This window comes from Microtus oregoni, unplaced genomic scaffold, assembly GCF_018167655.1.
Source record: "Microtus oregoni isolate MIOR12 unplaced genomic scaffold, Mior012 000005F_ref0000423, whole genome shotgun sequence".
Taxonomy (NCBI): domain Eukaryota; kingdom Metazoa; phylum Chordata; class Mammalia; order Rodentia; family Cricetidae; genus Microtus; species Microtus oregoni.
In genome coordinates this window covers 12,553,720-12,581,638 of record NW_024543064.1, presented here as the reverse complement: position 1 = coordinate 12,581,638, position 27,919 = coordinate 12,553,720, and the positions used below count along the sequence as shown (strand labels likewise).

The 27,919-nt window shown below is 52.8% G+C and overlaps 1 protein-coding gene across 2 annotated transcripts; it reads left to right on the top strand.

Annotated features, from left to right (window-relative positions):
* Rcc2 (regulator of chromosome condensation 2) lies at positions 1-25,347 on the top strand. Of its 2 annotated transcripts, XM_041651878.1 has the most exons (14): positions 1-994; positions 1,726-1,865; positions 2,326-2,613; positions 8,141-8,234; positions 10,252-10,395; positions 13,266-13,397; positions 14,152-14,240; positions 15,201-15,315; positions 18,179-18,345; positions 19,532-19,712; positions 19,915-20,020; positions 20,747-20,819; positions 22,609-22,686; positions 23,201-25,347. In XM_041651878.1, the coding sequence occupies exons 3-14, from the start codon at positions 2,335-2,337 to the stop codon at positions 23,303-23,305; spliced, it is 1,563 nt and encodes a 520-aa protein (XP_041507812.1). In that variant the 5' UTR covers positions 1-994; positions 1,726-1,865; positions 2,326-2,334; the 3' UTR covers positions 23,306-25,347. The 2 variants fall into 2 exon arrangements, with proteins under 2 accessions (XP_041507812.1, XP_041507813.1); XM_041651879.1 differs by lacking the exons at positions 1-994; positions 1,726-1,865 and adding an exon at positions 2,048-2,173.
* Positions 25,348-27,919: the final 2,572 nt, after the last annotated feature.

Here is a 27,919-nt window from a genome sequence, read left to right as displayed (position 1 = left end):
AGAAAGCAGTATAATGGGGCCGGAGAAAGAAAGAGACGTTCGCTGCCTGAAAGCCTTTTAAAGGCGCCCTCAGCGTTTCTAATTGGCCACACAGGGTGTTGTCGGGAAGATAAACGCCGAACCAGCCACCTCCCCCGACAAGCTCGGGCATGCCGTTTCCTGAAACCAAGATCTGACTGCACACTTAAGACAGAATTCTTTTCTGGTTGGTTCTAATGTTTTATATCAAAGCCTCAAGGTTTAATCTCTTCAAATGCCTGGCCTATTAAGAGGCTTTCAAACGGTGCTCCTATGTGGTATTGACCTGTATATCTCCAAAATGTACCAGTTGATGCTCATCTTCGGAGCTGTTTTTACATAAGTGCTTCCGGCTCTCGGGGCACACAGACTTATGACTTTATCAAATAACTTAGGTTTGGTTCTCTTGGAGTCTCTGCTTTCAGAGTGAACCCCACCCCTCGCTTCTCGATATAATAAAAGAATGAACCGCAAAGACCCTAGAAGTCTCTAGTCAACCAAAAAAGTTGCCAAAAAAAAAAAGAAAAGAAAAAAAAAGAAACTTTCACAGTAGTCAACTCGGGCACTTGAGAGGGGGAGGAGAGAGGATCAAGTTCAATGCCGGCTTGGACTACAAGGTGGGTTCAGCCATCCTGGTCTGTCTGAGACAGAACAAAACCCTAAAGAAAACGGAAGAAACCTTTGGTAGAAGAGAAAGTGACACTGAGATGCAAGCCTCCCCCTGGCACCAGCCAAGTCGATCTTTGTCCAGTCGACAATCCTGCACGTTGCTTGCCCGGTTCTACGAGCTGGCGCCTGCCGACTTCTCAGCCTTGCCACTTTAATCCCACTCACCTCAGCACCTCTGGCCACTTCCCTTCCGGGGAACCCTGCACTATTCTATGGGGCTGGGAAAATGCTTTTCCTGGAAGGTCGGATTCTTTAAATTGCTCAACCCAGCTTGCCCAGGAAACGCCTTCCCTAATCCTGGAATGGGGTAAGTACCACGCTTTCAATTATTTCTTAAGCTTTCTCCTTACTCCGCCTTCCAAAAGGGCAGAGATCTTGTTCTCTTCGTCTGTACTTTCAGCATCTAGCTCCCTTGCATCTTGTCTTGCTTGTCCTGGGGGCGCAGTAAATATGGTAACAGAAAAAGAAAAACTTTTCACCAGAAGTTTCAAGTCCACCTATGCCTTACCCCCACCCTCCGCTAATGACTAGTTTCTTAGTATATCAAACCTTTATGTAACTTGACCATGTTACAGCACCCGGCTGCATCCTGGGACACGTCCACGGCAAATAAAATCTAGCCTGCACAGGAGAAAGTTATTCAAATTGTATTCATCTTTCATTCCAATCACTCAATTAGGGCACGTCCCTCGTTGGCTGCTGCGTGAGCAAAGCAACTATTTTCCAGCGAGTGTCCTCAGGTGACCTGTCTAGACGCTCAGAGGAAAAAACAAGAGAATCTGACACTCTCTGGAGCCCCATAGACGCCTGTGACGCGCAGGCCGCGCTGCGTGGAAGGGCGTGCGGAGCGCACAGCGGCAGGCCCAACGGGGCTGGCGGCGTGGCGCCGGGTGCCCGGGACACAGGCTCCAGTGGGTGGCCCGGCCGTCGGGGTCCTCCGGCCGGTAGGGGGCGCGCGCGCCCGGGGCCCCTCGCCGCCCGCCGCGCGCGCGCTCGCTTGCCGCCCGGCCGCACATGTGTTTCTGTTTTGTGTTGTAGCATTTGTTCTGGAAGCTCGTATTTACATTTTAAGTGTATCTGGTGAGTGGGCTGGAGCCCTCGTCCCGGCCGGGGAGAGAAGAAGCCGTCGACCCGTCTTTTCAATCGCTCCCCCTCCCTTTTCTCATCACTCCAACCAGGTAGGGGCTGGAAACCGTCAGGGACCAGTTTGCAGGGTCTGGGAAAGTTTTTTTTTTCCTTTTTTTCCCTCCTCCCCCCACCCCAACGAGAAAGGTTTAAAAAAAAAAACAACGCTGGGGAAGGGGGGGTTGGGGAACGGAATGAATAAGAAGGGGAAGGAAGGCGGATCCACGTGGTTTAATCGGAGACAGACAGAGATCCCATTGTTCAAAATCAATAAAAAAAAAAAAGCAGACGGGGCGAGTGCGGGGCAGCGGGGGCCGGGCAGGGGGCCCACGAAAGTTCCTCTTTCCGCGCGTGCTCGCAGGTGCTTGAGGCCGGGCTGGGGCGACGGGGGGGTCCCCGCGTGGGCGCGGCGTGGGGAGGGGCGAGGGAGCAGCAGGTGGGGCGGCCCACGCCGCGCCGCGCTCCCCTCCCCCGCCGCCAGCCCGTGTGCATTGTGCTCCCGTGTCTCCGCAGCCCGCGACCATGCCCAGGAAGAAGGGGGCGGCCTGGGAGGAGCCGAGTTCAGGCAACGGCACGGCGCGCGCGGGGCCTCGGAGGCGCGGCGGCCCCGCGGGCAGGAAGCGCGAGCGGCCCGAGCGCTGCAGCAGTAGCAGCGGCGGCGGCAGCAGCGGCGACGAGGACGGCCCGGAGCTGGACGGGGCCCCCGGCGGCGGCAAGCGCGCGGCCAGGCCGGCGGCGGCGGGCAAAGCGGGCGGCGCGGCCGCGGTTATCACTGAGCCCGAGCACACGAAGGAGCGCGTCGTGAGTGGGGCGGGGGCGCGGGCGGTTGGCGGTTGGGGGGAGGGGCGCCGCGGGGTCACGCCCCGCCCCTCCCCCCACGCCGCGCGGGGAACTCGGGGGAGCTGGTCCCGGGCCGAGGGAGCGGGGCGTGCGTGGCCACGCGGGGGCTGTCGCTCTGCCGCGGGTGCGTCCTCCCCCTCGCTCTACTCCCCCCTTCTCCGCGTCTTTTCCTCCGGGGGGGGGGGGGGAGGGCAACCCGCCGGGAGCTGCCGGCTCGCGCCGGGGCTTTGAGGTTCCCGCCGCTGCGGCTCGGGCGCCCCGGGGGGGCGGGGCCTGGCGCGCGGCGCGCATGCTCCCTGGGTACTCGGCGCGGTCGGCCGGCCGGTGCGCGCGGGGCATGGTGGGGGCCCGCGCGGGTGTGAGCGCGCATGCTCCTCGGAGGCCCTCCCCGCCCGGGGGCTCGCCTCCTCCCACCCGCGACCCCCCGCAGAGCGGCGCTGGGCTTTGTTTGCCTCGGGTGGCCGCGGCGTGGGGCCGGTGGGGTCGGCCCGCCTAGCGCTCTGGTCTCGGCCATCTAACTTGCTGCTTGCGGGAAAAGCCCCGCCAGGAGCGGTACTAGCCGGGCCCAGGGTCCGCAGCGTCCCTCCTAGAACTTTGTGTGCTAGTTTTCTTTGGTACACTTCTGCTCTCCTTCCCGGCAAGCAACCACATTCTCATGTTAACCCTAAGAAAGAGATGGGGCTTGAGCCTCGGAGAGAGTCACCCTTGCTTCGGAGGGTGCTCTGGAGAGGTGACAAGGGTTAAAGGGACCTGGACGCCTCACAGCCATCCAGGCACACTAGATGGGATCGTAGAGAGCCCTTAACCATCGCAGATCGCGCCCGTGAATGTACTTCACAAGCAGCCTTCACAGTGAAGTGGAAGGAAGGGCCTGGCTAGGCATGCAGGGGAACCCTGCGTGAAGCAACCAGATAGTGCGATGGTCTCAGCCTGCCTATTAAAAGAGGAACTCACCAATTGGTCTCCTACTCCCCAACTCAGAGAGTTTGGACAGGATTAAGAAGTTAGGCCTATCTCGAAAAAACGGGGGGGGGGGAGAGGCATGATGGGGTCCTGCCTCTGTTGTGTGGGGTTTTTCGCGAGCTTGGGGAAGTCACATAGAATTGGATTATCTGTGTCTGAGCTAGCAGCTGTACTGCTCTAGTCCACTGCAAAAGCAGCAAGTTTATAGTCTGGAAGGATATCTTAACCCCACGGCGTGGGAGTGGATTGCATGAGGAGTGGAAGAACGGCGCGTGTAGCAGGGACTCGGAGACCTGTCTCTGCCTCCTCCAACCCCGGATTGCAGTTGGCACTTTGTGTCCTTCTGGGACATGCCATCTCTGAGGGAAACAGCCCCCTGCAGTTTGTGCTTGTTTTCTGTGTACAGCTAACTTCCCGTACATGTATAGAAACAGGAACTTAGAAGCTGTGTCTGCCACCTGAAAGCAGGGCCTCTTGAGGATTCTCACACTGGTGAGTGAGTACAGGGCCATAGAGGATGGGTGAAGGTAGGGGCCTGTGAGGATTCAGAAGAGATACACTGTTGCATCTGGCAAGTTTCTTGGGTTTCTCAAGGTCAAGAGCACAGCCTTGCATTCTTTCCCACAGGCCTAGGCCAGCAGACTGCCCAGTGTCTCTGGCCCAAAGGGCCATCATGGTCTTTCTCTGCTAGGCAGATCAGGGACTGTTCTCTGTGGTAGGCTTAAGTTTCTTGATCTTTCAGAAGTTACTTAACTGAACAGACACCAGCCTCTCCCCTGTGGGTTGCTGGAAGGAGGCTCCTCTGCCAGTGTCTGAGCCTTCCCTTATCCTGAGCTTGCAGGTGTGTTGGGCTTGGGAAGATGAGCCAAATGCTTGCATTGTTGAGGGGCGTGTGCTAGGAAAGACAGGAGACTTGTCAGTTTGTAGAAAACTTCAGTCTTGTCCTAAGTTAGCGACTTGGTCTTGTCCCATGTTAGTCACGGATTGGAGGCTCACAGGTAGGATGTGTAGTTTGTCTTTCAAGGAAGAGGCTGATTCATAGTTCCCGGTAGTCTTGCTTGAATCCTCAGAAACTGGTGAGTGGCACAGGTGGTCCTGCTCTGAGTGGTTGTTTGGTTGTTTTGCTGTTTTGTTTTTTGAGGCAGGGTTTCTCTATATAGTAGCCCTGACTGTCCTGGAACTCGATCTGTAGACCAGGCTAGCTTTAAGCCTGGAGATCCACCTGCCTCTGCCTCCCAAGCGGTGGGATTAAAGGAGTGTGTCACTACCGCCTGGTCTGTGGGTTTTCTAACGGGTTGCTAAGGCTTCATGGACCCCTGAGACACATTGTCCATTCATAGTGAACGTAGCTGAAGCCGGAGGGTTGGAAGCCCTCGGGGACTGTTGTTACCAGCTCTGTGATCCTTGTCCCAGGGCATCAGTCTCCTGAATGGCCATGTGAAGAGGTTGACTCAGCCTTGCGAAGTGTACTTGGGCAACAATTCCGAAACTGCTGTGGCCAAGTACTCCCAGTTTGTTGATTAAAGATACTCAGTGCATTTTCTGTCTTAGCCGCTCATCTGGGCCCAGGTCAGTCCTGTGACCAGTCATGGGGAGGTAGGTAGCTAGGTGAGATGGAGTTCCCCCATTCTGGACTCTTGGCCTTTGTTTGCCTGCATGCCTTCAGGTACAGTGTAGGCTGGGCTAGCCTTTGCAGAGCAGGGAAACCATGGGCTTGTTCTTTCTTCCTGTCTTTCCCTCCCTGCCTCCTTCCCTCCAGTGCTTGGGACTGAGTCCAGGACTAAGCACATGCTCTTCCACTGAGCCCCCAAGCCCTCCCAAATCCATTTGCTCACTCTGGTCCCCTGGATAGGGCCAACAGGCTTATGGGATATGTTGTTGCAGTTCTGTGGTTGAGGGTTTTTTTGTTGTTGTTGTTTTGTTTTGTTTTTTGCTTTTTTTGCTGGGGGCTTTGCTTGAAAGGGCATTATAATAGCACTAATTAAAGTTCTTATTCCCTAAGAAGGAGGGAAGACGTAGGCTGTAGAGATGTGAACTGTTGGGTTACTAGTAAAGTAGGTATTGGCAGTGAATGCAATCACTCATCTTCTGTGAGAACATGGGCCATGGTGTGAAACTGGAGCCAGTGTAACAGGTCATGTTTTTAATGGGCATCCAGGCAAGGTTGCCCACAGACAGGGCTTTCCTGTACATACTAGCTGGCATGAAAGCTTCAGGAACCCCAGGGGTAGCAGTAGGCAGTAGACACTGGCCGCCAGCCCTTTGGACTGGTAGAGCTCAACTCGTGGTGTCCGCAGCACTCAAGAAGCTTTGCTGTGTGATTACCTCTCCGAGTGCTGAGCTGCTAGTGCGGTGCTGTCTGGCCTGGAGTCCTGCTGGATTTGAGACCTTGCCCATCTATTGCTGGGTCCCTTCAAAGTCCTGAACTGAAGAGTGGTCACGCATACACAGTAAGTGATGGCCTTACAGAGGGCCCGGTGCTATGGGCTGAGGCTGGTAGACTTCCAGCCACACCTGCCGTTCAACAAAGGAGAGAGTAAGGGAAAGTAGGCTCCCATTGGTAACTTGAGTCTGCTGCTGCAAGGCTGCCCCACACTCCATACTCCTGAATAATTGAACAGGGAGGCCACTCCAGTCCTGTGAGGCCTGGGCCTGCAGCAGAGAGTCAGTCTTGAAGCTTGGTCCCTGCCATCTGCCTCCTGGACCATAATACTGGGAATGCCTGGGACTTCAGATTCCCCCCCCCCCCAATAAAATGGAGACCGTGGAGGGTGTTGTCCAGGACAGCTGATCTGGGGCCACGGCTTGGAGATTTGGGAGCTGCAGCTGCTGCTCAGATCTGGTTTGCTCCAGGCCTCCACAAGGGTCTCTTTCTTAAGGATGGAGGAGTATAGGGGTAGGTACATAGATTGAGCCTAACAACCGACTTTATTTAATTGCTTTTATTTATTTTATTTATTATTATTTTATTTATTTAATTGCTTTTATTTATTTTGTATTTGCTTATTGTAATGGGGATGGAGTCCAAGGATTTTCCCAGGCTAGACATTTTCCACTGAGCTTACAATATACTTTACAAAGAATTCTTTTTCTCTTTTTCTTTCTGTACTAATTTTTATTTCTGTTTGTGTGTGTGTGCCTGTTTACACCATGTGTGCACAGATGCCCTCAAGTCAAAGGGTGTCAGATCCCCTGGAACTGGAATTACAGAGTTCTGAGCCACTCTCTACCTGATCTGGGTACTAGGAACACAAAACTGTGTTTGTGGGCATGTCCGAGTCCTCTATAAGAGCAGTAAATGCTCTTAATTATTGGGCCATTTCTCTGCCCCCGCAAAGTGTGTTTGGAAATTGGGTATAATCCCAGCATTTGGAAGGCTAATGCAGGAGGATTATATAAATGAAGGCCAGCCTGGGCTACATAGTGAGCCTTTGTCTCAAGCAAAGCAAAAGTGCATTTTCCTCAAAGACATCCATTTTATTTATTGTGTGTGTGTTAGTATGAACACACAGAGGCCATGGCTCCTGAGGATTTGAACTCAGTTCATCGGGCTTGCACGATGACTTCTTTTATCTCGTGGAGCCAGCTCAGCAGCCTACAAGTAATTTCCAAAGGAAAGAATAATGTATTCGACCTGAAGGCAAGGAGAGAGTACTAATGATTTTATGGGCACAGCCCATAATTGTGTAGTGGCCTTAAAGTGTGAACTCTATGGGTGGTGGGGCTCAGTAGCCCAGCTGTGGGTTTCTGTGTTTAAGATGGCTGGACAGGTGCAGTGCCGCGTACCTGTACTCTGGTGCAGGGAGGCTGAGGCAGGAGGACCACTGAGATTGAGAGGCAATCAGCACTGCAGAGCAAAATTCCATCTCTACGTGTGGAGAGGGCGAGGAGTCACGCTCTTGTCTGGACGTCCCAGTGACAAAGTCCCCCTTTACCCACTGGTCCTGTCCCCACTGTGGACAGCATTGAATGATCCATGAAAGGCCCCTCTGCATCAGACCCTGCGGCCCCACCAAAGCTGAGCCTTGTCTTTACCCTTTCCATCTCCCAGATGAAGATACCCAGCTGTCGTTCCTCCTCCTTTCCTGTTAAAAACACGGGACTGATGGCATGGTGACTATGCGGAGGACCTGCGGGGCTTTAAGTGTAAAGGCTGTCAGACACCATGATGCTTAGAGTGGGGGATATGTAACTGGCCTCTCGGGCTGTGGCTCCTGAAGGGGGAGAGCAGAGCTCTCCTTTGGTTCAGCATTAGTGTTGAGCTCAATCTCGAGACTTCTGGGGATGGGCTTGGGGTTGCCTACCTTGGAGCACATAGATGAGGGCTTATTGGATGGGATCTGTGCCAGTATGAAAGCACCAGCCAAGAATTTTTTTCAAGCCAGGTGCAGTGCTGCATGCACATTTGCAACCCACACGGCTGAGGCTGTAGAGAGAGACCTTGTGTCTTCTATTTCCTAGGACAGCTGTGAGTGCCAGCCGCAAGCAGTCTAACAAGCTAATTCTTGGCCTTCTCTCTCTCTAGAAACTCGAAGGGTCTAAATGCAAAGGGCAGCTTTTGATTTTTGGGGCAACAAACTGGGACTTGATTGGACGGAAGGAAGTGCCTAAGCAGCAAGGTATGAGAAACTGTCTGAAAGATGACTGACTGCTTCTTATAACCCAGGGGGCCAGAGGAATGCTAGTACCTGCCCACCAGGTACGTATTCTCCGTGTTTGTGGGCTTGTTCAGAGAAGCCAAGCAAATGGCTTGAGGCCACAAAGCCGCTCTGCTGAGGTGAGGGGGCTGCGTTTGAGCTGAACCTGGTCTCAGGCTTGTCCCTTCACAGTCCTGTGTTTAAAACACTCAGATCACTCGGGAATGGAGTCCTCAAACAGGCATGGCCCCTTGAGTCCTTGAGATTGCCTTTCATTACAAGGAAGAGGTTGGCCCTGTTCGGGGAGACATGAGGCCCCAGACAGATGTCCAGGCTACTCACTGGCTTGTTAGAACACCTCAGTGGAACTAGTAAGCTGTGGAGAGAGAATGGGTGCAGTCCTGCCATCTTCCTGTGTCCTGCTGCCTATAGATGGGTCCCTTCCTGAAGGGCCTCTCAGAAGAGGGCTGGCTGGCACAGCGCCACATTTGATGGCTCTTGATTTCATTTGGAAACATGCCCAAAGTGCTTCCCAGCATTGCTTTGTCCGTGAACAAATATTTGAACACCGGCACACCCTAGCGCCCAAACCCAGAGCCTTTGCCATCATCCTGCCTCAGGAAGATGATAGGGTGTCCTGCATGGTGTGGATGGAGCTGCCCTGCTGCCGCTCCTTCTTGTGGAAGATCCCGTCCTGCAGCATAGCCTTGGGCACCTACCAGTCCTCATGAGTGAACGGAGTGGCCATTGCAGCTAGGGCACACAGGGTTCCTGCTCGCCAGTGTGTCTATTGCCCTGTAGATATGGTAGGGGTACCTTTATCTGACTCTCCCTCCCATGCCCTATGTGTGCCACAAGTCCAGAGCACCCTGGGCTAGTCTTGGGAGTCTTGCCAACCTACCCATCCCAGGGAGCCTCTTGCCCCCATCTTCACTTGCTCTTCCTGGCTTTGCTGTCTCTGAAGTCATTTAGGTATGTCTGGGCTGTCTGTAACTTTGCCTAGAGCTGTTAGGCAAGGTTTGCTTCTCACCAGCCTGTAGGTAGAGGAGGAACACATACCTACCTACCCTGTCTCTTGGATCTTTGCAACTCCCTACCTTTAATGTGGCCTGGATTGTGTGGCAGCATCGTGGTCTTTGCTATAGCCTGTGGTAAGGACCAGGTCCTGGGGGTCTGGAAACCGAGGGATAAATGCCTACCAGCCTGGCTCTGAAGCTGAGACCACTGCCAGCTGACTTTGACTTGGGCTTCTCTCGACTGAAATGGGGGGTGGGAGTCCTGGAACGAGGAGATGGCCTGATGTTCTTGTGACGGCTGATGGTACCCTCTTCAGGGAAAGAGGCATTGGCGGGATGCTGGGGAGCCAGCTAGTTAAGAGCCTGGCCATTCTCTACTGCACTCTGACCCCCTCTAGAGCCTGGTACTGTTGCAGTTCATGGGTGACCAGTGGAAGGCCTTTACTTGCTAGCCAGTCCATGTCTGAGTCACCTGAACTGTGGCTAGTTTCTCAAGATAGCCACCATTGTCCTGGAGGTAAAAGAAAGTCACACCCCTGCCTTGGGAAGTAGGAGTGGCAAGGGCAGGTCTATGGCCTGGTCCCTGCTCCCTGTCACAGAAGCAGTTATAGGTGGGTGCTTGGAGTGGGGTACAGGTTAAATAAGGGGTACAGTGCAAAGTCAGATGTGGGTTTTCTGGAAAGTCTGAAGGGTGATGGGGACACCAAACCCTGCTGAGAACGACCTGCCTTTTGGCTGTGGGAAGGCTGAGGTGCAGGTAGGAGGGTAGATGGGAGCACCCAGTGATGAGCGTGTGTCACTCCAGGTAGGGTGCAAGAAGGCCACCCTACCCTGTAGTAGGGTTGGGACCCAGCACTGTAGGGGTGACCGGCCAGTGACCCCAGGCAGGCTTGGTTTTTCCGACCCCTGGTGATAATGTTGGGGTGTCCTCACCTGTCCAGTTGTGCTCTGCAGGGGTTTAATTTGTGTTCTTCCCTTTGCAGCTGCGTATCGCAACCTTGGTCAGAATTTGTGGGGGCCCCATAGGTATGGGTGCCTGTCGGGAGTCCGGGTGCGGACCGTGGTTTCGGGTTCATGTGCTGCCCACAGCCTCCTCATCACCACAGAAGGGAAGCTGTGGAGCTGGGGTAAGTAAAGTATTGGGTGTGGGCTACTGTCAAGTGTGACTTAGAGTCACCTGGAAGAGGTTCTGTCTTCGTCTGGATCCATGGCTGCTTGCCCCCCCCCCCCCCCCGTGTGTGCGTGTGTGTGTGTGTGTGCGCGTGTGCGTGTGTGCGTGCGTGCACATGTGTGTGCATCTGCATGTTTGCACATGTGGAGAGCCGAGGACAACTTGGGAGTCAGTTCTTGTCTTCCACATTTCTGTGAGTTCTGGGAATTGAACCCAAGTCTCCAGGCTTGTGCAGCCAGTTCCTCTTATCTGCTGAGCCATCTCATTACTTCCTGTTCTTTGAATCCTTCTTGAAGAATGTTTTTCTGAACTTGAGACAAGTATGATCTTTCTGACCAGCCATCTGTTCTGGCCTGTTGTCCCTGCACTCGGCCCTTGACCTGCTTGTGGCACCATGGGACACGAGGCCTGTGTCCCCACAGTCCAAATGCCACCCCCAGCTTTTGTAGCTGCCACATCTTGTTACAAGGCCCCTGTGGCTGAGCCCTTGGGGCTCCTGGCCTCAGGTCTGATTTAGGGCCTTTGCCCACATTTCTCTTGCCTCCCTCCTGCCAGGCTGTGTTGTGGCTCCCAGCTATCATTTTTTCCAGGTGGGCCAGAAGGAAGTATTGCACAAGGCTCGCGTCATCCAAGCCACAGGGCTCATGCAGCTGGGGGAGTTGGCTTCTCTCGTTTGTTTCTAGCCTTTGGCTGGCTTCTAGTCCATATGACGTTTTTATTTTGGTCTGTTTGAGCCATTTTTTGGTGATTTCATGAGCTGCTGTACCAGAGTCCAAATATATTAACATCTGCCGTCTTCTCTGCACTTTGCTAATTTTATAATTCTGTTGAAAAAAAATCTAACAAGTGTGTGTGGCCCAAATTTATCCTCCCAGGCTCTGGGTGGCACACCAGCATCTGCCCCAATTTTTGTTTTCTCTGGGTTGGTCTAGGGCCCCTCCCGCATCCCCTGCTGCTGCGTCCTCAGTACCTGCCAAGGCCTTTTAGGTCAGCTCCCCAGCTTCAGCACTACTCTTTGATCTCCATGCCGGTCTCACCACTACTCGGGTTCTCGATTGCACCTCAGGGCAGACTCTGTGCCAGGAGTGCTTCCTCCAAAGCAAGAATGGGGGGAGCTCCCTAGAACAGCAGCAGGGTTGTAGAGATCTGCAGGACATCATGAGACCACTGTGAGACACTTGGGAGGGGAAGGGCGCCAGAGGCATCCCAAGCAGGAAGGAGAGGCTGCTACTCTGTGCTAGGCCTCTGAGTGACATCCAGCCTGCCTGCCACTGGACTTAGGTGTGGCAGGCTCCTCTTGAAGTTAGCGCTTGCCCAGCGCGGGACCCTGAAACTAGCCCTTTAATTGATGTCCATCTGCTGGGGGGGTCCCCCTATGAGGGAGGCTGGTCCCCTGTCTGCCTGCCTCCTGCAGTCTGCTGTGGCTCCCTCAGCTCACTCACCTGTCTCGTGACTGAACTAACCAGAAGGGGACGCTCACCACTGGGGAAGATTAATGGGAACCCCATCCTGCCCGTGGCCTTCTGCCTAGTGCATCTCTGAGAGAGATGGTCCTGGGGTTACTCGGTTTTGTTTTGGATCTGTGTTAGAACCTGGGTGGGATTTCAGGGCTTCCAACTGTCCCTGGAACCCACCCATTGCCGGTCCTCAGCTGAACCAGGGCTCCCTGAGGAGCTGTGCATTGCTAAAGCCTCCACAGGATTGGTCCCCTGCTTGTCTTCACACGCCCTTGGGTACAGCACAGCTGACCTGATGAAGGTGACCCTTGTCATGAGGGTACTCAGGGCTTGGGCTTTTTTGTTGTTAAAGATTTATTTAGTGTACATTGGGACTTTGCCTTCATGCATGTCTGTATGACATGAGGGTATCAGATCCCTTGGAGCTGGAGTTGCAGATAGTTGGACACTGCCCTGTGGGTGCTGGGAATTGAACTCCTTCCTGTCCTTTGGAAGAGCAGCCAGTGTTCTTAACCACTGAACCATCTCTCCAGCCTCAGGGCTTGGATCTTATAACAGGGTGGGGATGGACATAAGAAATGAAGATCAACAGTAGGAATCAGACCCTCTATGAGGAGGAGGGGACAGGATTCCCGGCTGCCGTGGCAAGGCAGGTGGGAACGGGGTTCCTAAAGCTTGATGCCTGTGGAGCATCCAGGCCACACCAAGCATTTCCTGGGGTAACAGGGACTGGGGGCCATTGGGATTGTGTTCTGTGATGTTTTTCTCTTTTGGCTTTTTGAGGGGGTCTGCCACCCAGCTCCTAAAAATAAATCACGCACACAGAGGCTTATTACTTATTACTTATGAATGCCCGGCTTTAGCTTGGCTTGTTTCTTGCTAGCTTTTCTTACATTATCTTAATTGCCTTTTGCCTCTGGGCTTTTTTCTTCCTCTGTGGCTTGCTGGTTGGCTGGCCCCTGATGTCTTCTCCTTGTTCTCCAATTGCTCCTTCTTCTCTTTCCAGTTATACTTTCTGCTTGCCGGCCCTACCTCCTGCCTTGCTTTTGGCCGGCTGTTCATCTCTATTAGACCGTGAGGTGTTTTAGACAGGCACAGTAACAGCGTCACAGAGTTAACAAATTCAGCATAAACAAAAGTCATACATCTTTTTCCAAAGATGTATTAATAATATTCCCCAAGAAGGATGGTCCCATAGCTGTTTACTTCCTGTTGGGATATTATCAGGGGGGCGCCTTTTCACTGGGGAGAGTAGCCAGGCTCATCCTGCTCTCGGGGATTTGCTGAAGGTTTGTTTTGGGGCATGGAGTGGGTGCTGCCTTAGCTTGTCCTTGCATTGCTGACCTTGCCAGCCATGATTTCCTCACAGGTCGGAATGAAAAGGGGCAGCTGGGCCACGGTGATACCAAGAGGGTTGAAGCCCCTAGACTCATTGAGGCACTCAGTCACGAGGCAATCGTGCTGGCCGCATGTGGGCGCAACCACACCCTGGCGCTGACAGGTAAGAAGGTGGCTGTCTTTGCTCAAGCTGAGGCAAAGGCCACAAAGATGTTTTCTCTGGAGTAGGTGAAGTTGTTGTATGAGTCTGGGCCAGTGTCAAAAGGGCGGTGATGCCCCAGTTTGGTGGGTGTCTTCCTGAAGGCTGTGAGCCCCTGTGGTGGCCCCTGGCTGCCCAGACCAGGTCCTGTTTGTGGCAGGACTCAGCTCTGTTGTATGCCCTTGCCATCCTTGGGACAGATGGCCACACACACAACTCTGTATTAGTGGATGATGTAGCATGAATTCTGGTTATTCTTAATAAAACTGAGTCAGCTATGGGGGCTAATTCTGAAGATCAGAGAAGCAGAGCAGCCAGCCATTAGAGAGCCGTTACGTCTACCAGTGCTCAGACCGAAGGGGCGATCCTATCTCTACAAATCCTCAGACTGCATCCTCCTGCCAGTCTCTACTTCCCTAGTGCTGGAATTAAAGGTGTGTGACGCCCAAGTACTGAGACTAAAGGTGTGAGCCACCACTTCTGGCGCTTAGGTCACTCTTTTGTGGCCTTGAACTCCATCTGCCTCTTTCTCCACAAAAACCTGGCCTCTGTAGCTAACTAGTGGCTTAGCTCTGCACTCTGATCAGGTACGCTTTATTTGTTAGATTACAAACAAAATATCACTACAGGGTAAGCTGTTTTCCTAACACTGATCCAAATCCATTTGAAAGTGTTGACCCCTTACATCCTGTTCTGTCATGTTTTTCTCTCCTTCCAGACACTGGCTCCGTGTTTGCCTTTGGAGAGAATAAGATGGGACAACTGGGCCTTGGGAACCAGACAGATGCTGTCCCGAGCCCTGCTCAGGTACCAGCAAGGTTGTGGACTTGGGGCAGCTTAGGTTTGCGAACATGTGATGGAGAGGAGCGATGTTAGGTCAGCCCTGCCGTGGGATGCAAGGGTTTCCTCGCCTGCAGACACCCTGGTTTTGTTGTTTGTGACCCTTGCCCCATACCCCCAAGGTTTCTCTGTGTAGGTCCAGCTGTCCTGGAACCCACTCTGTAGAACAGGCTAACCTCAAACCCACACAACCTTCCTCTGCCTCTAAGTGCTGCCTTTAAAGGTACGCACTACCATCCGGCAGATAGCGAGTTTTGACCTCAGAATGGAGTGGGGGTTGTGCAGGGGGCTTCCACTCTGGAAAACGGTGCCGACTGCCAATGGCTCAGGGGTGCATGTGGGGGGAACCTCATGGCTATGCCTGTAGGGTTTGAGGGATAATGAAGGACTCCTGTTTTGTTAGCTATGACTTACAGAGTGGAATTGGATAGTTAGAATGGGTAAGGATGGGATGAGCCTGGGTGCCATGTTCGCCCACACCATCAAGGGTTAAATGCTTGTTCCTTCTGTCAGGGCCTTTGCCAGGTTTCTGTCCCTGTGTGGTGGGACCAGCCTATCACTTACTTACGGAAGCCCTGCTTGTTACTTCCTTGTTTGAGGCTTATAGCAGTATTAGTACCAGAAGTCAGCTTTTGGGGTCACTGCAGGACTTTGCTGCCTCCAGCCCTGGTCCCTGTGCTTGTGCCAGATGATTTGGGGCGGGCGGGCGGGGGGGGGGATTGCTGCTAGGAGACTCCAGAGTATGAAGCCATGTTCTCAGCCTCTGCTGTCCTGGGAGGGTGGGGGGTGGTCAGCTTTGTGCTAACAGGTGTTCAAGTGGCAGCCATGGAGCCATAGAATCCACCCCTGTGGTAAGCCCTCTGCTTCGTACCAGAGTGGAATAAGGAAGAGATAACAAGGAGCTGAAAGTTGGCTTTTTCTTTTCAGATCATGTACAATGGGCAGCCAATTACCAAGATGGCCTGCGGGGCTGAATTCAGCATGCTGATGGACTGTAAAGGCAACCTCTATTCCTTTGGGTGCCCTGAATATGGCCAGCTGGGTATGGAAGTCTATTTCTTAAAAGCTCTGTAATCTAACTAAGCGTAGAGCCAGAAGGCAGTGTGGGGCTGCGCACACGTGTTACAAGTGTGGGTAATTGATCCAGACAATAGCTGCTCCTGCTAAGTGCATCTCATGCTCCGCGGGCCAGCTTGCTGTTAACTCACAGGTTACAGGGGTCAAGATGCTCTACCTCAGTGAAAACATCAGGATTGAGTCTGGCAAAGCTTTTGTTTGGGTTTGGAAATCCATTAGTATGAAAATCTCAGACAGAAAGAAGGACAAAAGCCTAGCCACTCTCAGCCTTTATTAGTGAGAGAATTACATAAGGGTGAGGTTCTGAGAATCTTGACTGAATAAGCACCTGACATGTCTGCAGCTCATCCCTCACCGCAGTGGACGTTATACAGGCACAGAGCAGACGAGAGGAGGTCAGCAAACTGTCCTCAGAGCCGGCAAAGCTTGCCACCCAAATTTTGCAAGGTCTCCATTTTCCTTTCTCTGACTCCCGAGGCAGCTCTTTTGGTGCCTTCTCCAGTCCTGAGCAGGAGGTGAGGTGTGGGCGCCCCCTGCTGGTGTCTGAACAGCCTGCAGCAGCCCCGGATCTGGGTTGCTGGGTCCCAGCGTCATTAGAAGTGCGCAGATGGGAGAGTATAAATAGCAGCAGAGCATTGCACTGGCCGTAGACTACAGGGAATAGTGACTCTGGGAAACTAAATATACCTCGAGTCAGAAGTGAATAAGAAGTTCGATCAGCCCCTTACGCACATCCGTGCTGGTTGCCAGGGAGTTCTCAGGGCTTGTTGGATAAACGGTTTCCATAGCCACAGGCGGGCCTCCTGCCATCCCCAGGCCCAACACAGGAAGTGTGTTTCTGTGCTTCCTGCTACGTGTGCAGCTTGCCTGCCACCTTTAGACAAGCATCTTGATGAAACCAGCTTGTTTGCCTTCAGCAGCTTCATCTTTGCAATAAGGGTGGTGTTCATGGAATGGTTCTGGAAGGGACAGTTAGGCACTGTGTGCAGCTAGAAACCTCGCTTCACCTGGTGTGCAGAGCCTCTCATTCTGAACTCAGCAGTTCACTGTGAAGCGTGTTCCTGCTCAGAGCCAGCTGTGCCAGCACACCTGTGATCCTAGCAGCTGAGAGCAGCGCGGGAGGATTGCAGCAGCTTTGAGGGTGGCTTGGTTTACCTGGGTTCCAGCCAAGGCTGCGTAGTGAAAGCCCTCTCAAAGCTAAACACAGCCCAGTCTCCCAACTCTGCTCCTGTCTCGGGGTAGACGCCTTTAGAATCCAAATGTGATTTCAGAAGGGGTTCTGTTGCAGTGACTGGGTGACCAGGGATGGCTGACCAGGGAAAGACATTGAATTCCTCCCAGAGGAGAAGGTAGCCGCCCCACCCCACCTTCCTGGAGGAAGTGTTGCCTGCACTGTGACAGCAGCCAGGTGCTGATTGCAATGTCTTTAAGGAGGTAGAAGAAAAACAGTGGCAGGGTCTGCCTGCTGCTCTCTGGGACAGTCTGGGTGTAGTTAACACTTGGGCAGACACTGCTTGGAGCCCTAGTCAGTAGTAGAGAACTTGTTGGGAAGATGGCGAGGTTCCTGGTAGCTTTAGGCTTTTCAGTGCCTGGGACCTCACAGTGGTGTGTGAGGGTGATCTGAACTGCACACAGAAGGCAGGCCTCGACAACACCTAAGCCAAGCCCAGCACCCTGATGTGCTCAGTTAGGTTGTGGTCCAGGGCTGTTTTCTTAGTGCAGCACCCACACATCCCTGCCTGTAAAGGTCTGATGAGCAGAACCACAGCCTACTGGGAACAGTCAGTGTCCTGCCATGACAGCACTTCACCCGTGGGTCAGTCCTTGCCAGGTGGATGCAGCCCACATTGTCACAGCACTTCTGGGAGGTGGGGCAGGAACCGAGAACATTCTGGACTGTAAGCAACCAGGGTCTTGGCTAGTGGGCCCAGATTGGCCCCTTGTGACTTGGTGACTTGTTCTGTTTATTTGGTGGTTTTATTTATTTACTTTTTTGTTGTTGTTGGGTTTTTTTGTTTTGTTTTTTGAGATCTATTCTCACTGTTTCTTTGGCTAGCCTAGAATTTGCTTTGTAGACTAGACAGGCTTCAAACTCAGATCAGTTTGCTTCTGAGTGCTGGGATTAAAGGTGTGGGCCACGATGCCGTATCTGTTTGTTTCTGAAATAGACTCAATGTAGCCCAGGCTGGCTTGAAATCCCCTGTGTAGCTAAGGATGGCTTTTACCTCCTGATCTTCCTGCCTCCATCTCTAAGTGCTGGGATATATCACCAATGCATGAAGCCAGAAAATGTTGGGTCCTAGGGCCACAGACATGGGAATTCAATGCTGGGCTGGAGCAGGCCCTTCACCAATGAAGCTAATGCCGACCCAGTCCCTCATGTCTTCTTGCAGGTGGTTTGTGAATTTCAGATTTATATGTCCTTTGCAGTATGTTTAAATTACTCATTTGTAGACAGAAATGGAGAGTTTTGTGAGCGATCGTGCTCACCCTTTCCCTTCTGGATGTCCTCAGAACTCTCAACTCCAGGTGCTTGGTAGATTGATTGGCTTTACGATGAGAGCTGCCTACTGTTGTGACCTCAGCCACAGGAGGAAACGCATTTTCCTTTTCCTCCTAGAGTGTATGTAGGGTTTGTCCCAAATTATGGTCTTATTACATAGGGTATCCGTGTTGTTTTATATGCATTTTAAGTTACCACAAGCTCATGACCAAGTGGCTGGGCTGCGGGCAGGGTGGACCTGGGCCTGTGACAGTACAAATGTAGTAGTGTACCTCTATGCCCTATGCATTCTGCTGTTGCTGATGGCTGACTCTGCTTACCACAGGACACAACTCAGATGGGAAATTCATCGCCCGGGCACAGCGGATAGAGTATGACTGTGAGCTGGTACCCCGGCGGGTGGCCATCTTCATTGAGAAGACCAAGGACGGGCAGATCTTGCCTGTCCCAAATGTGGTAGTTCGAGATGTAGCCTGTGGTGCTAACCACACAGTAAGCTTTCTTTTTTTCTCACTGTCCAAAACCATCCATGCTCGTATAGACCGGTCCTGGGTGTCTGCCTTACTCAGCTTCATGTCATTAGGCTGGGTGTTTCCCATCATGATCTGATTGCCACAGACGCATCTGAACATGAACATCCAGGTGTGTCGTGTGCACGCACACTGTGTCACTATGAATATGAGTTCATACTAGGGTATGAATGATTAACTATTGAGGGTGTGTCCCCTAAAGGTCCTCTGAGCAGAACAACCCTGGGAGGATAGCCTGTGTGCATTTGCTGCCTTGAGCTCTTCGTCTTTGTGAGGACATAGGCACTGAAGGAGTATGTGGAAGTTAGGACACTGAGTGACATCAGTCAGCAGCCCTGCATGGCGAGTGCTTTCACCTGCTCGGCCATCTTACCAATCCTCTTTTTAAGATAGTCTCCCTCTGTGGCCCTGACTGGCCTGGGACTCGCTCTGTAGACCAGGCTGGCCTCAAACCCCCAGAGGGGTGAGCAGTGTGCACCTGTCGTTAGCCCTTCTTGATCTCTTCGCTGAGAGTGGGTGTGTCTGGTTTGGGTGTTCTGCTTTGGCAGCAGAAAGGAATCCCGGAGTTGAGTCCCAGGGCCACTCTCTGTCAACTTGGTGGTGCTCAGTGAAGAATGCATGTGTCTCGAGCCTGCAAGTCCTTGAACCAGGATGCCAATTTCGACCTTGGGGCAACCCATGTTATATGTTTTGCAGTGCTTGGTATGGAGCCTAGGGCTTTGCACATGCTGGGCAAGTGCTCTGGCCCTGACCTGTACATCCTCTGTCCATGCTGAGTTTGCACATTCATGGGGCTTAGCTGTGAAACCCCAAAGACAGAAAAGACAAATGGTAAACAGCTGGCACATCTGTGCACCTGTGGCCGGCAAGTGCAGAGCAGGTAGGTAGCAGCCTTTCCCTCCTGTGTCTAGTTTAGACAGTGTTGGAATAGGAGCTCAAGTGTTGCTTCAGGGAGGAAAAAAGAAAATCATACCTCTATAAAAGGAAGTGTGTGCTGGGCCCTGCTGGCTGTCTGTGTGGCCAGCTAACTTCTTGCCTTATAGGCTGTGAAGTTTCTGGGCTGCTCCTTTGCTATCTGCTGCTATCCCGGGTCCTCTGGGCAGAAGCCATGACCTGCAAGTCACAGTCTGTGTCTCCTCTCCCTGCAGCTGGTCCTGGACTCACAGAAGCGAGTCTTCTCCTGGGGTTTTGGTGGCTACGGCCGACTGGGCCATGCAGAGCAGAAGGATGAGATGGTGCCTCGCCTGGTGAAGCTGTTTGACTTTCCAGGGCGTGGTGCGACCCAGATCTACGCTGGCTATACTTGCTCCTTTGCCGTCAGTGAAGTGGGTCGGTGTCTGTTTGCCCCCACCCGTCTTCCCAGGTCCCATGTGCAAGATTTTCCCCTCTTGGGATAGCTGTACTCCCCATAGGGCGGGCCCATAGCCATTTTGTCCTTGACTCTATCTCTGCAATGTCCATTTAAGCAGGTTTATCACCTTGGTGTCCTGAGATGCTTCCTTGTGACACTAATGTGCTTTGCTTCTTCTAGGTGGCCTGTTTTTCTGGGGGGCCACCAATACATCCCGTGAGTCTACTATGTACCCGAAAGCAGTGCAGGACCTCTGTGGCTGGCGGATCCGGAGCCTCGCGTGTGGGTGAGTGAGTGTGCCAGGGGTGCGTGGTGTCTGTTTCTTCCTGTGACTGTTAGGTGCCCTGTGTGCCTGTGTCCTTGGGAAAGCTGCTGTGAGTGCTGACTTGGGGTTTTCTTGGCTGGTGATAGGAAATACCAAATCCCCAAAATTTGGTAGAGGGGATAGTGAGGGCCTAGTGGCTAGGATAGTTGGCTCCTTCCTTCATGGAAAGTAATTCTGAAGTTTTACTTTCTTAACACAGCAAGTGGGTAGGGAAGCGACTTTTAATTTGATGTTCGCATTGAGGGTACCTGCTGAATTACCCAGTGCTTATAGGTGATAAATCTGGGTGGGTGTATGTGGGTTAGCTTGGCTCTGAGCTGTTGCTCCCTGGTCCCTCTGTCTGTCTGTCCTCCACCCCTGCCCTAGTGTCCCTCTTGTTAACTTTCTCTTGAGGATGAACTGTCACTTTGTCCTTATGTGGCCTCCTCCCCACCTTAGTGTTTCTCCCAAAGGACTCTCCCTCTGAAAGGCCCAGGACAGATGGGCAATGAGGCCCTGGCTCTGGTATTGATCCGCTAATGAATGCGGACCATCCCTGGCCAGGAGGAGCCTCTTACTCCTTACTGAGTTTGCGGTATGGAGGTGGTGGGTGTGTTAAGAGGTGTCCTTGGCACAAGCCAGAGGGACAGGTGGCCTGCAAGATGTCCTCGCCTCGGGTGGGTAGTGACAGCTTCTGCCTGTTTGCAGGAAGAGCAGCATCATTGTGGCGGCCGATGAGAGCACCATCAGTTGGGGTCCGTCGCCAACCTTCGGGGAACTGGTAAGCCCTCCCTGGGGTCTAGGAAGAGCTGGACTAGCCGAGAGAGACCTGGAAATGGGCATGAGGAGGGTGTCATTTGGTTTCTAAGTTCTAAAGCTGTCCTGGCTGGTGGTGAGGCTGCTTGTCATCCATGCAGTAGAACAGGACAGTGGGAGGTGTCAGACCTGTGGGGCTACAGTGACGTTGTCCTACTATTGGGACCCGTCGTCCACGCTCACAGAAAGCAGTGTATGAAGCCGGGCGTTGGTGGCGCACGCCTTTAATCCCAGCACTCGGGAGGCAGAGGCAGGCGGATCTCTGTGAGTTCGAGACCAGCCTGGTCTACAGAGCTAGTTCCAGGACAGGCTCCAAAGCCGCAGAGAAACCCTGTCTCGAAAAACCAAAAAAAAAAAAAAAAAAAAAGAAAGCAGTGTATGAGCTGCATGTACCGTCCTGACTCCTGTGGCTTCCAGACATTTCTCATTGGTAGAGTCAGAGAGGCAGGCTGTCCTTGTCCCTCAAGCAATCACTGGTGTCTGAGGGCCACTAGCCACTCCTCAGGGTTCCCAGACCCAAGGGATCCCTCCTGAGACTGAGGACCTTCCTCCGTTTTTTGTATTTTCAGAGAAGGATGGACGGTGTGTTTTTGTTTGTTTTCAAAACAGTTTCTCTGTGTAGCCCTGGCTGTCTTATTCACTCTGTAGGCCAAGCTAGCCTGAAACTCTCAGAGATCTGCCTGCCTCTGTCTTGTGAGTGTTGGGATTAATGGTGTGTGCCTTCAATGTCCAGCTTCTGTTTGGAATTGTTTTTTTTTTTAATTTTATTTATTATTTATACAATAATCTGTCTGCATGCATGCCTGCAGGCCAGAAGAGGGCACTAGACCTCATTACAGATGGTTGTGAGCCGGGAATTGAACTCAGGACCTTTGGAAGGGCAGGCAATGAATGCTCTTAACCACTGAGCCATCTCTCCAGCCCGTTTGGAGTTTTTTTAAGACAGCAACTCACCATGTAGCTTTGGTTGTCTTGGAATTCGCTATGTAGACCAGGCTGGCCTCACTCGGAGATGTGCCTGCCTCTGCCTCCCAAGTGCTGGGATTGAAGGTTTTTGCCATTATATGTGGCTGTTACAGCTTTTGGGGCCCATCAGAAATGGTCTTTGACAGCCTGAACTGCATGGTGGAGTAATGTCAGTGGTCTAGTGACTTACTGGATAGTCTAAGCTGCAAATTAAGACCCTCTGTCAAAAAACACTTGATCTTCTGGGGCTAGAGAGATGGCTCATGGGATAAGTACTGCTTTCTCTTGCAGAGGATGAGGGTTCGATTCCCAGCACATACACACATGGTGGCTCACCATTGTCTATAACTAGTTTTAGGGGATCTGATGCCCTCTTCTGGCCTCTGCAGTTACCTGGTACACAGCTGGAACACACATACATGCAGGCAAAATACCCAAACACAAAATTTTGAAAAAATTTTTTAATTTCTTCTAAACACAACTTTGTGTCTTAGTAACAGCCTGAGGGGCAGGGAGGTGATGCTGCTTCAGGGGCCATTCCTCAAATTTGGGAAGATGAGACCAGGGTGCAGGATAAGCCTCAGGGCGAACCACCCTTGGTCCGGTGCGCTCCAACAGCCCTTGGCCACTTTCTTTTAACCTCTGGTGTCTGATGTTGCCACTCGGTGCTCTGCACATTTTGTCCCATAATCACAGTGTCTTCATCTCCCACCTCCGTGAGTGATGCCTGGAGACACACATTTTCCTTTGGTTAGACCTTCCCATGGTCTGTGTTTCTGTCTTTGCAGGGATATGGGGACCACAAGCCCAAATCTTCCACTGCAGCTCAGGAGGTGAAGACCCTGGATGGCATCTTCTCAGAACAGGTGAGTGGGGCTTGCGGTGTCACAGCTGTTCACAGCCTGCTCACAGCCTGCTAAGCTGTGTAACACCCCTTAACTGGCTTTCTTGTCCTGTGGCTGTGTGTTTGAAGGGTACAGCCTGCAGCAAGAGAGGGACCGAGGGGTGCTGATCTAGGTCCCTGGCAAGTTCCTGGTTCGATGGTCATCACTCCCTACCCCCCCCCCCCCCCAAACTGGGATCCTTGCCACTAGGCCAGGGTCGGGAAAACTAGTCCTCAGCAAATACATTTTGACCTGTGATCCGGAAAGCAAGTGCAGTGTGGAGCTGCCCCCGGTCCCTGCCCGCTGGGCTTCAAGGCCTTCCATCTGGGCCTGTGACACTGGACATTTAGCAAGGAGAGAAGGGTTTAATTTGCTTTCCAAGGGCCCAGCCCAGTTTCTGACCCCCACTGAGCCAGTGAATCCAGCGCATGAGCATTCGACATCTGGGATGTGTGTGTAGGGTGCTTGTGTTGCTGACATTGGCTTGTTCTCTCAGGTGGCCATGGGCTATTCACACTCCTTGGTGATAGCACGAGACGAGAGCGAGGCTGAGAAAGAGAAGCTCAAGCGGCTGCCCGAGTACACCCCACGTACCCTCTGAGGCAGGGTGGCACTCCCCTCGTGGCAGCTGTCATTTACACGTGCACTGGGACCAGAAGTCAGACAAGGAATTTAGGAAGCAAAAGTTGACCGACGATGCATTGGGTCAGCCTCTCTGCGGTTCCGTTTCCAAACAGTTCAACGTTAACTACCTTTTTCTGTATGCTTTCCAAAGTGTTTTCCCTCAATGTTTGATTAAAACATCTGCTCATAGCCAGCTTGCCGTTCTACGAGACAGGCAGGAACTCAGAGCAATTTAGGCTTTATATATAAGTTGTATTTCTTTTTTCCCCTCCTGAGTATCCTTGTCCAGCCCTACCATTCCAGCCATAATTAGCATTGTGATCCGAGTGGGTGCCACGTGGGAGAGGAATCGCCACTTTCCCAGATAGAAACGGCCCTTCCAGGAACCAGCAGCCTCTAGGCCAAGAAATCCCCAGTGCTCGGTCTCCACCCAGCTCCCGCCTGCCTGCTTTGGGAGACCTGGTCACTAGCTTGTGGGCCCTCCTGCCCCTCACCTCCACCCAATAGCTGTTTGCTGGCTTGCTGTCTGCAAGGCCCACTGCCTTTTGGCTGAAGCATTTGTAGAACCAGCCATTTCCCCCCTGGTGGGGGAACTGGGGTCTCTGTGTTTAGCCATTTATATCTACTTTAGCTCTCAAGTCCAAATGAGAATTGGGGACCATGGGATATGGGGGTGGGCAAGGTAGGGACCCTTTGTGTTGTTGAAGGGCCTGGCTTATGGCTCCCTGTGGAGCCCAGACTGTGCTTCCCAGTTAGAGATCAGCCAGCAGTCAAGTGTGTGTTCAGTCCTCTGTGACCTGTCGGCTCCTGCTGTCCCCTCTGCCTGGGATGGCACCTTGTTTTGAGACTTAGCCATTCTTCTGCTGGCCCCAGTGCTCTTTGGCGCTTGCATTTGCTTGGCTCTGGTACCAAATAGTTGGGATTTCTGATGAAATCCCCTGCCCCGCGTGTCAGCGCAGATGCTGTGACTGCCACCCACATCCCCACAAGTGCCCTCTTCCCGAGCCCGTCCTGGTATTGACTTTGCGGCTGAGTTCCAAGGTGCCTTTCCTGGATCCCGAGTGTGGTGGCAGCTCGGGCTGGGGCCCCTGGTTCCCAGAGGGTCTGGGTTGTGTCGGCTGCTTTAACTAGGTTTAGTTCCGTGGTGCTCTGGGGGAGTCGGGGAGAACTGAAGTGTGAGGCTGGGTGGATGAGAAAGTTAATTCTGGTCTTCAAATTTATGGTTTCGCTTCTGGTGTTGTGACGCTTGTTACTGTCTCTATGTTAAAATGCCAAAAATGATCTAGTCGCTGCTTCCTTCCCGCCCCAGTACTCCACAGCAGCTTCTGGCTTTGCAAGGTGTGTTTGTCTCGGCCAGTGCCATGGCCTGGCGGGAACGGATCCGAGTTCCCACTGTCTCCCATCGCGTGTCCAGCTATAGTCAGTCCAGGGACAAGCTTCTTCAGTGGCAGTGCTCCCGCAAAACTAACCTGCTTTGTCCTGGTCACCCCAGACGCCACCCCTCGCCTCCACGTGCCGCCCGAGCCTTCCCTGCTCTCTCTCTGGCTAGTGTTGCTCAGTGTCTGCTCCTTTGTCCTGGAGTTGTGTGGTCACCAAGAGGGCTGCGGATGCAATAGCCCTGAGTTGAGCTGAGCTGGGCTCATCTTCCAGGGAGCAAACCATAGCCAGCAGTCAACTCCTGGGTAGTGCAGGGGTGGGGGCTGAGCAGAAAGTCCCTTCTGGGGAGAGATCCTTGAGTCCAGCCGCAACCCCTTCCTTTAGGCTAAAATGTCCACCTGAGCTTTTCCACTGGGAAACACCTTTAGAACAGGGACAGTGAGAAGTCCTGGGCAGGAGCCATTCTGGCCGCCCGTGGACTCCTGAAGTCTTCCAGTCACCGATGAGAGGGTAGCAGGAAGGGAACAAGCGAGGATGGTGTGATTTGGTTGAAGGTGCCTGGTTTAGTGCTGTTAATTGTCTTATTTTTTTTTATATATATATTTCTTGGAGTAAACATTTTAAATAAATGGCATCATTGTTTACTCTGCCTCGGCTCTTGTGTTTCCTCTTCAGTAGTGTGGACTGTACCCTCAGCACTGCGCGTGCCCCATAAGAGTGTCCAGAGAGGGCTGGAGAGATGACTGTTCTTCCGGAAGTCCTGAGTTCAATTCCCAGCAACCATACGGTGGCTCACAAACATCCGTAATGAGATCTGGTGCCCTATTCTAGCCTAAGGAATACATGCAGGCAGAACACTGTATACATAATGTATATATTTCTTAAAAAGTGTCCAAAGAGGGTGAAAGTAGCCCCTAAAGAGCTTCTGGGACATCCTGGACTAGAGGGGTACAGAGAGCCCTGACCATCCCTAAGAAATGAACAGGCAAAGGCCAGCATGTTGACAACTGTCAGAGGCTTCCTTAGTGGGAATGTCCACGGAGGTGCCCCAGGACACATGTCCCAGCTCATGGGTACAAGGTCTCACGTAGCTCAGGCTAGCTTCTTGCTTCCAGCATATGTGAGGTGTCAGCCCTTGGTTAATGGGAGCGTACTGGGCATGAAGGTGGCTAGCTGTTGATGTTCATGGGGTCGGGTGTGTTGAATGTGGGTTTGGTTTTTGGTGGGTTTGGTTTTGGGAACAGTGTCACTATGTAGCTCCCTCTGGCCTGAATTTTGTGTGTACACTAGGCTGGCCGTGAATTCGGGTCTACCTGCCTCTGCTTTCTAGGTACTGGGAGTAAAGGTTTGTGTACCACACTCACTTAAATGTTGACCTAAGATGTTTTCTTTTCTTTTTTTTTTTGGTTTTTCGAGACAGGGTTTCTCTGTGGTTTTGGAGCCTGTCCTGGAACTAGCTCTTGTAGACCAGGCTGGTCTCGAACTCACAGAGATCCGCCTGCCTCTGCCTCCCGAGTGCTGGGATTAAAGGCATGCGCCACCACCGCCCGGTGACCTAAGATGTTTTCGACGCGGCCTTTAGGTTTTGGTGCTGGGGATCAAACCTAGATGAGCAAGCAGTCTCAGCAAAGTTTTATCCACCCCAGTCTTGTGGGGTCTATGAGAAGGGAACCCCACATTCAGAACAAGATATCTAAGGCTATCTGGCTGCTTCAGTTTGACCAGTTACCCACCAGGGGGCACTGAGGTCAGCCTTTCGTCTCCCACCACAGGAACTGAACCGAGGTCCCTGAGGGCTACTGCACATCCTGGCTGTCATTTCCTGCAACACACACCAGCAGTCTTGAGGTTGAGGAAATGAGGTGTAGTCACGTGACTCACTTGGTCACAGGGAGCCTCTGCTGAAAGGCTGTAGTCATCCGCCCCCACACCCCTCCAGGAACCGCCTCTGGGAAGCTCGCTGCAGAGCTGGAGACCTTACCCTGACCAGGCCTGGTCTGTGCTGACGGCTGGTGGAGAAGCCTCCCTAGTTCTCTCATGTTACTGGAGCTCCTTGGGACAAGGACAGAGGGACCCCAGATGACCTGTCACACCCTTGCCCCATTAGGGACCCTGGTTCCCGGTGACTACAGTGTGGAGAGGTCTAAGGAGCAGCCTTGTCCAGGCACTAGTCAGGGACAACAGCTGCAGAGCCCAGACTCGGCTGAGGAGCCAGGTCAGCAGAGGCGGGCAGAGCAAGCATGACAGTAAGCTAAGCTTAGAATTTTACGTGTTTGGCCTTCGTGTGTGTGTGCCTCGTGTGCCATGTAGCGAGTGCCTCAGAGGCCAAAAGACGGAGCCCCTGGAACTAGAATTACAGTCATCAGTCGCCATGTGGGTGCTGAGACTGGGTCCCCTGGAAGAGCAGCCAGTGCTCTAACCCACACACCTCCAGCTCCTCCCTAGCCGTCTCCGGGAAAGCAGGAGTCCCTTGGTGCACCTAAGAAGTGGTGCTAGGCCTGTCATTTCGCTGCGGAGAGCTTGTGCAACACGCCAGAGCACTGTTGCACTCCCACTGTTTGGTTTGTGAGACAGGGTTACTCTGTAGCAGCCCTGGCTGTGGCTCGAACTCAGGGATCCACTTGCCTCTGCCTCCCGAGTGCTGGGATTAAAGATGTATGCACCACCGCCTGGCCCCATTCCTGCTGTTAACCATAGTTACACGCAGGCCAGCACTTGGGTAGGAAGGAGGCAAGAGGATGAGGGTTGCCTACTTGCATGAAGTTGGAAATCCGTTGTTCCGCTGTGTAGGTCCTAGGGACCAAACTTGAGGTTTACCTTCTGAGCTATCTCGTCAGCCCTCAAGGTCATTTTTGCTATGTAGGGAGTTCAAGGCTGGGCTGGGCAACATGAGACCCTGTCTCAAAAAAAAAAAAAAAAAACTTTAGGGTGGACAGGATTATCAGCCCTCAGTTTTCTCATCCACACCACCCTCAAGTTGGGCGATAGAGCCCCAAGTTGTAGATGTACCATGGGGGCTTTATGTTCAGAGCAGTCAGGTTTGGGGATTATCTTCCCAGTCAGACAAGTCTTGGCACTGGCCTCATTCTAGAGTCTTCTCGCCAGCCTGAGTCCTCCCCCAAGGTGTGGTGACTAGGGGCTGCATCCAGCCCAAGTGGGGCAAGCTCCCTTAGCAGCCCAGGCCTCTCCTCCAAATGCAGGCAGCTTCTGAAGC

What these genes read in the sequence shown, in the direction of transcription:
- Rcc2 (XM_041651878.1), top strand. Translation starts at nt 2,335, where the DNA reads ATGCCCAGGAAGAAGGGGGCGGCCTGGGAGGAGCCGAGTTCAGGCAAC. An exon ending in GGAAGTGCCTAAGCAGCAAG is followed by an intron (nt 8,235 to 10,251) that starts GTATGAGAAACT and finishes TTCCCTTTGCAG; the next exon opens with CTGCGTATCGCAACCTTGGT. An exon ending in AGGGAAGCTGTGGAGCTGGG is followed by an intron (nt 10,396 to 13,265) that starts GTAAGTAAAGTA and finishes ATTTCCTCACAG; the next exon opens with GTCGGAATGAAAAGGGGCAG.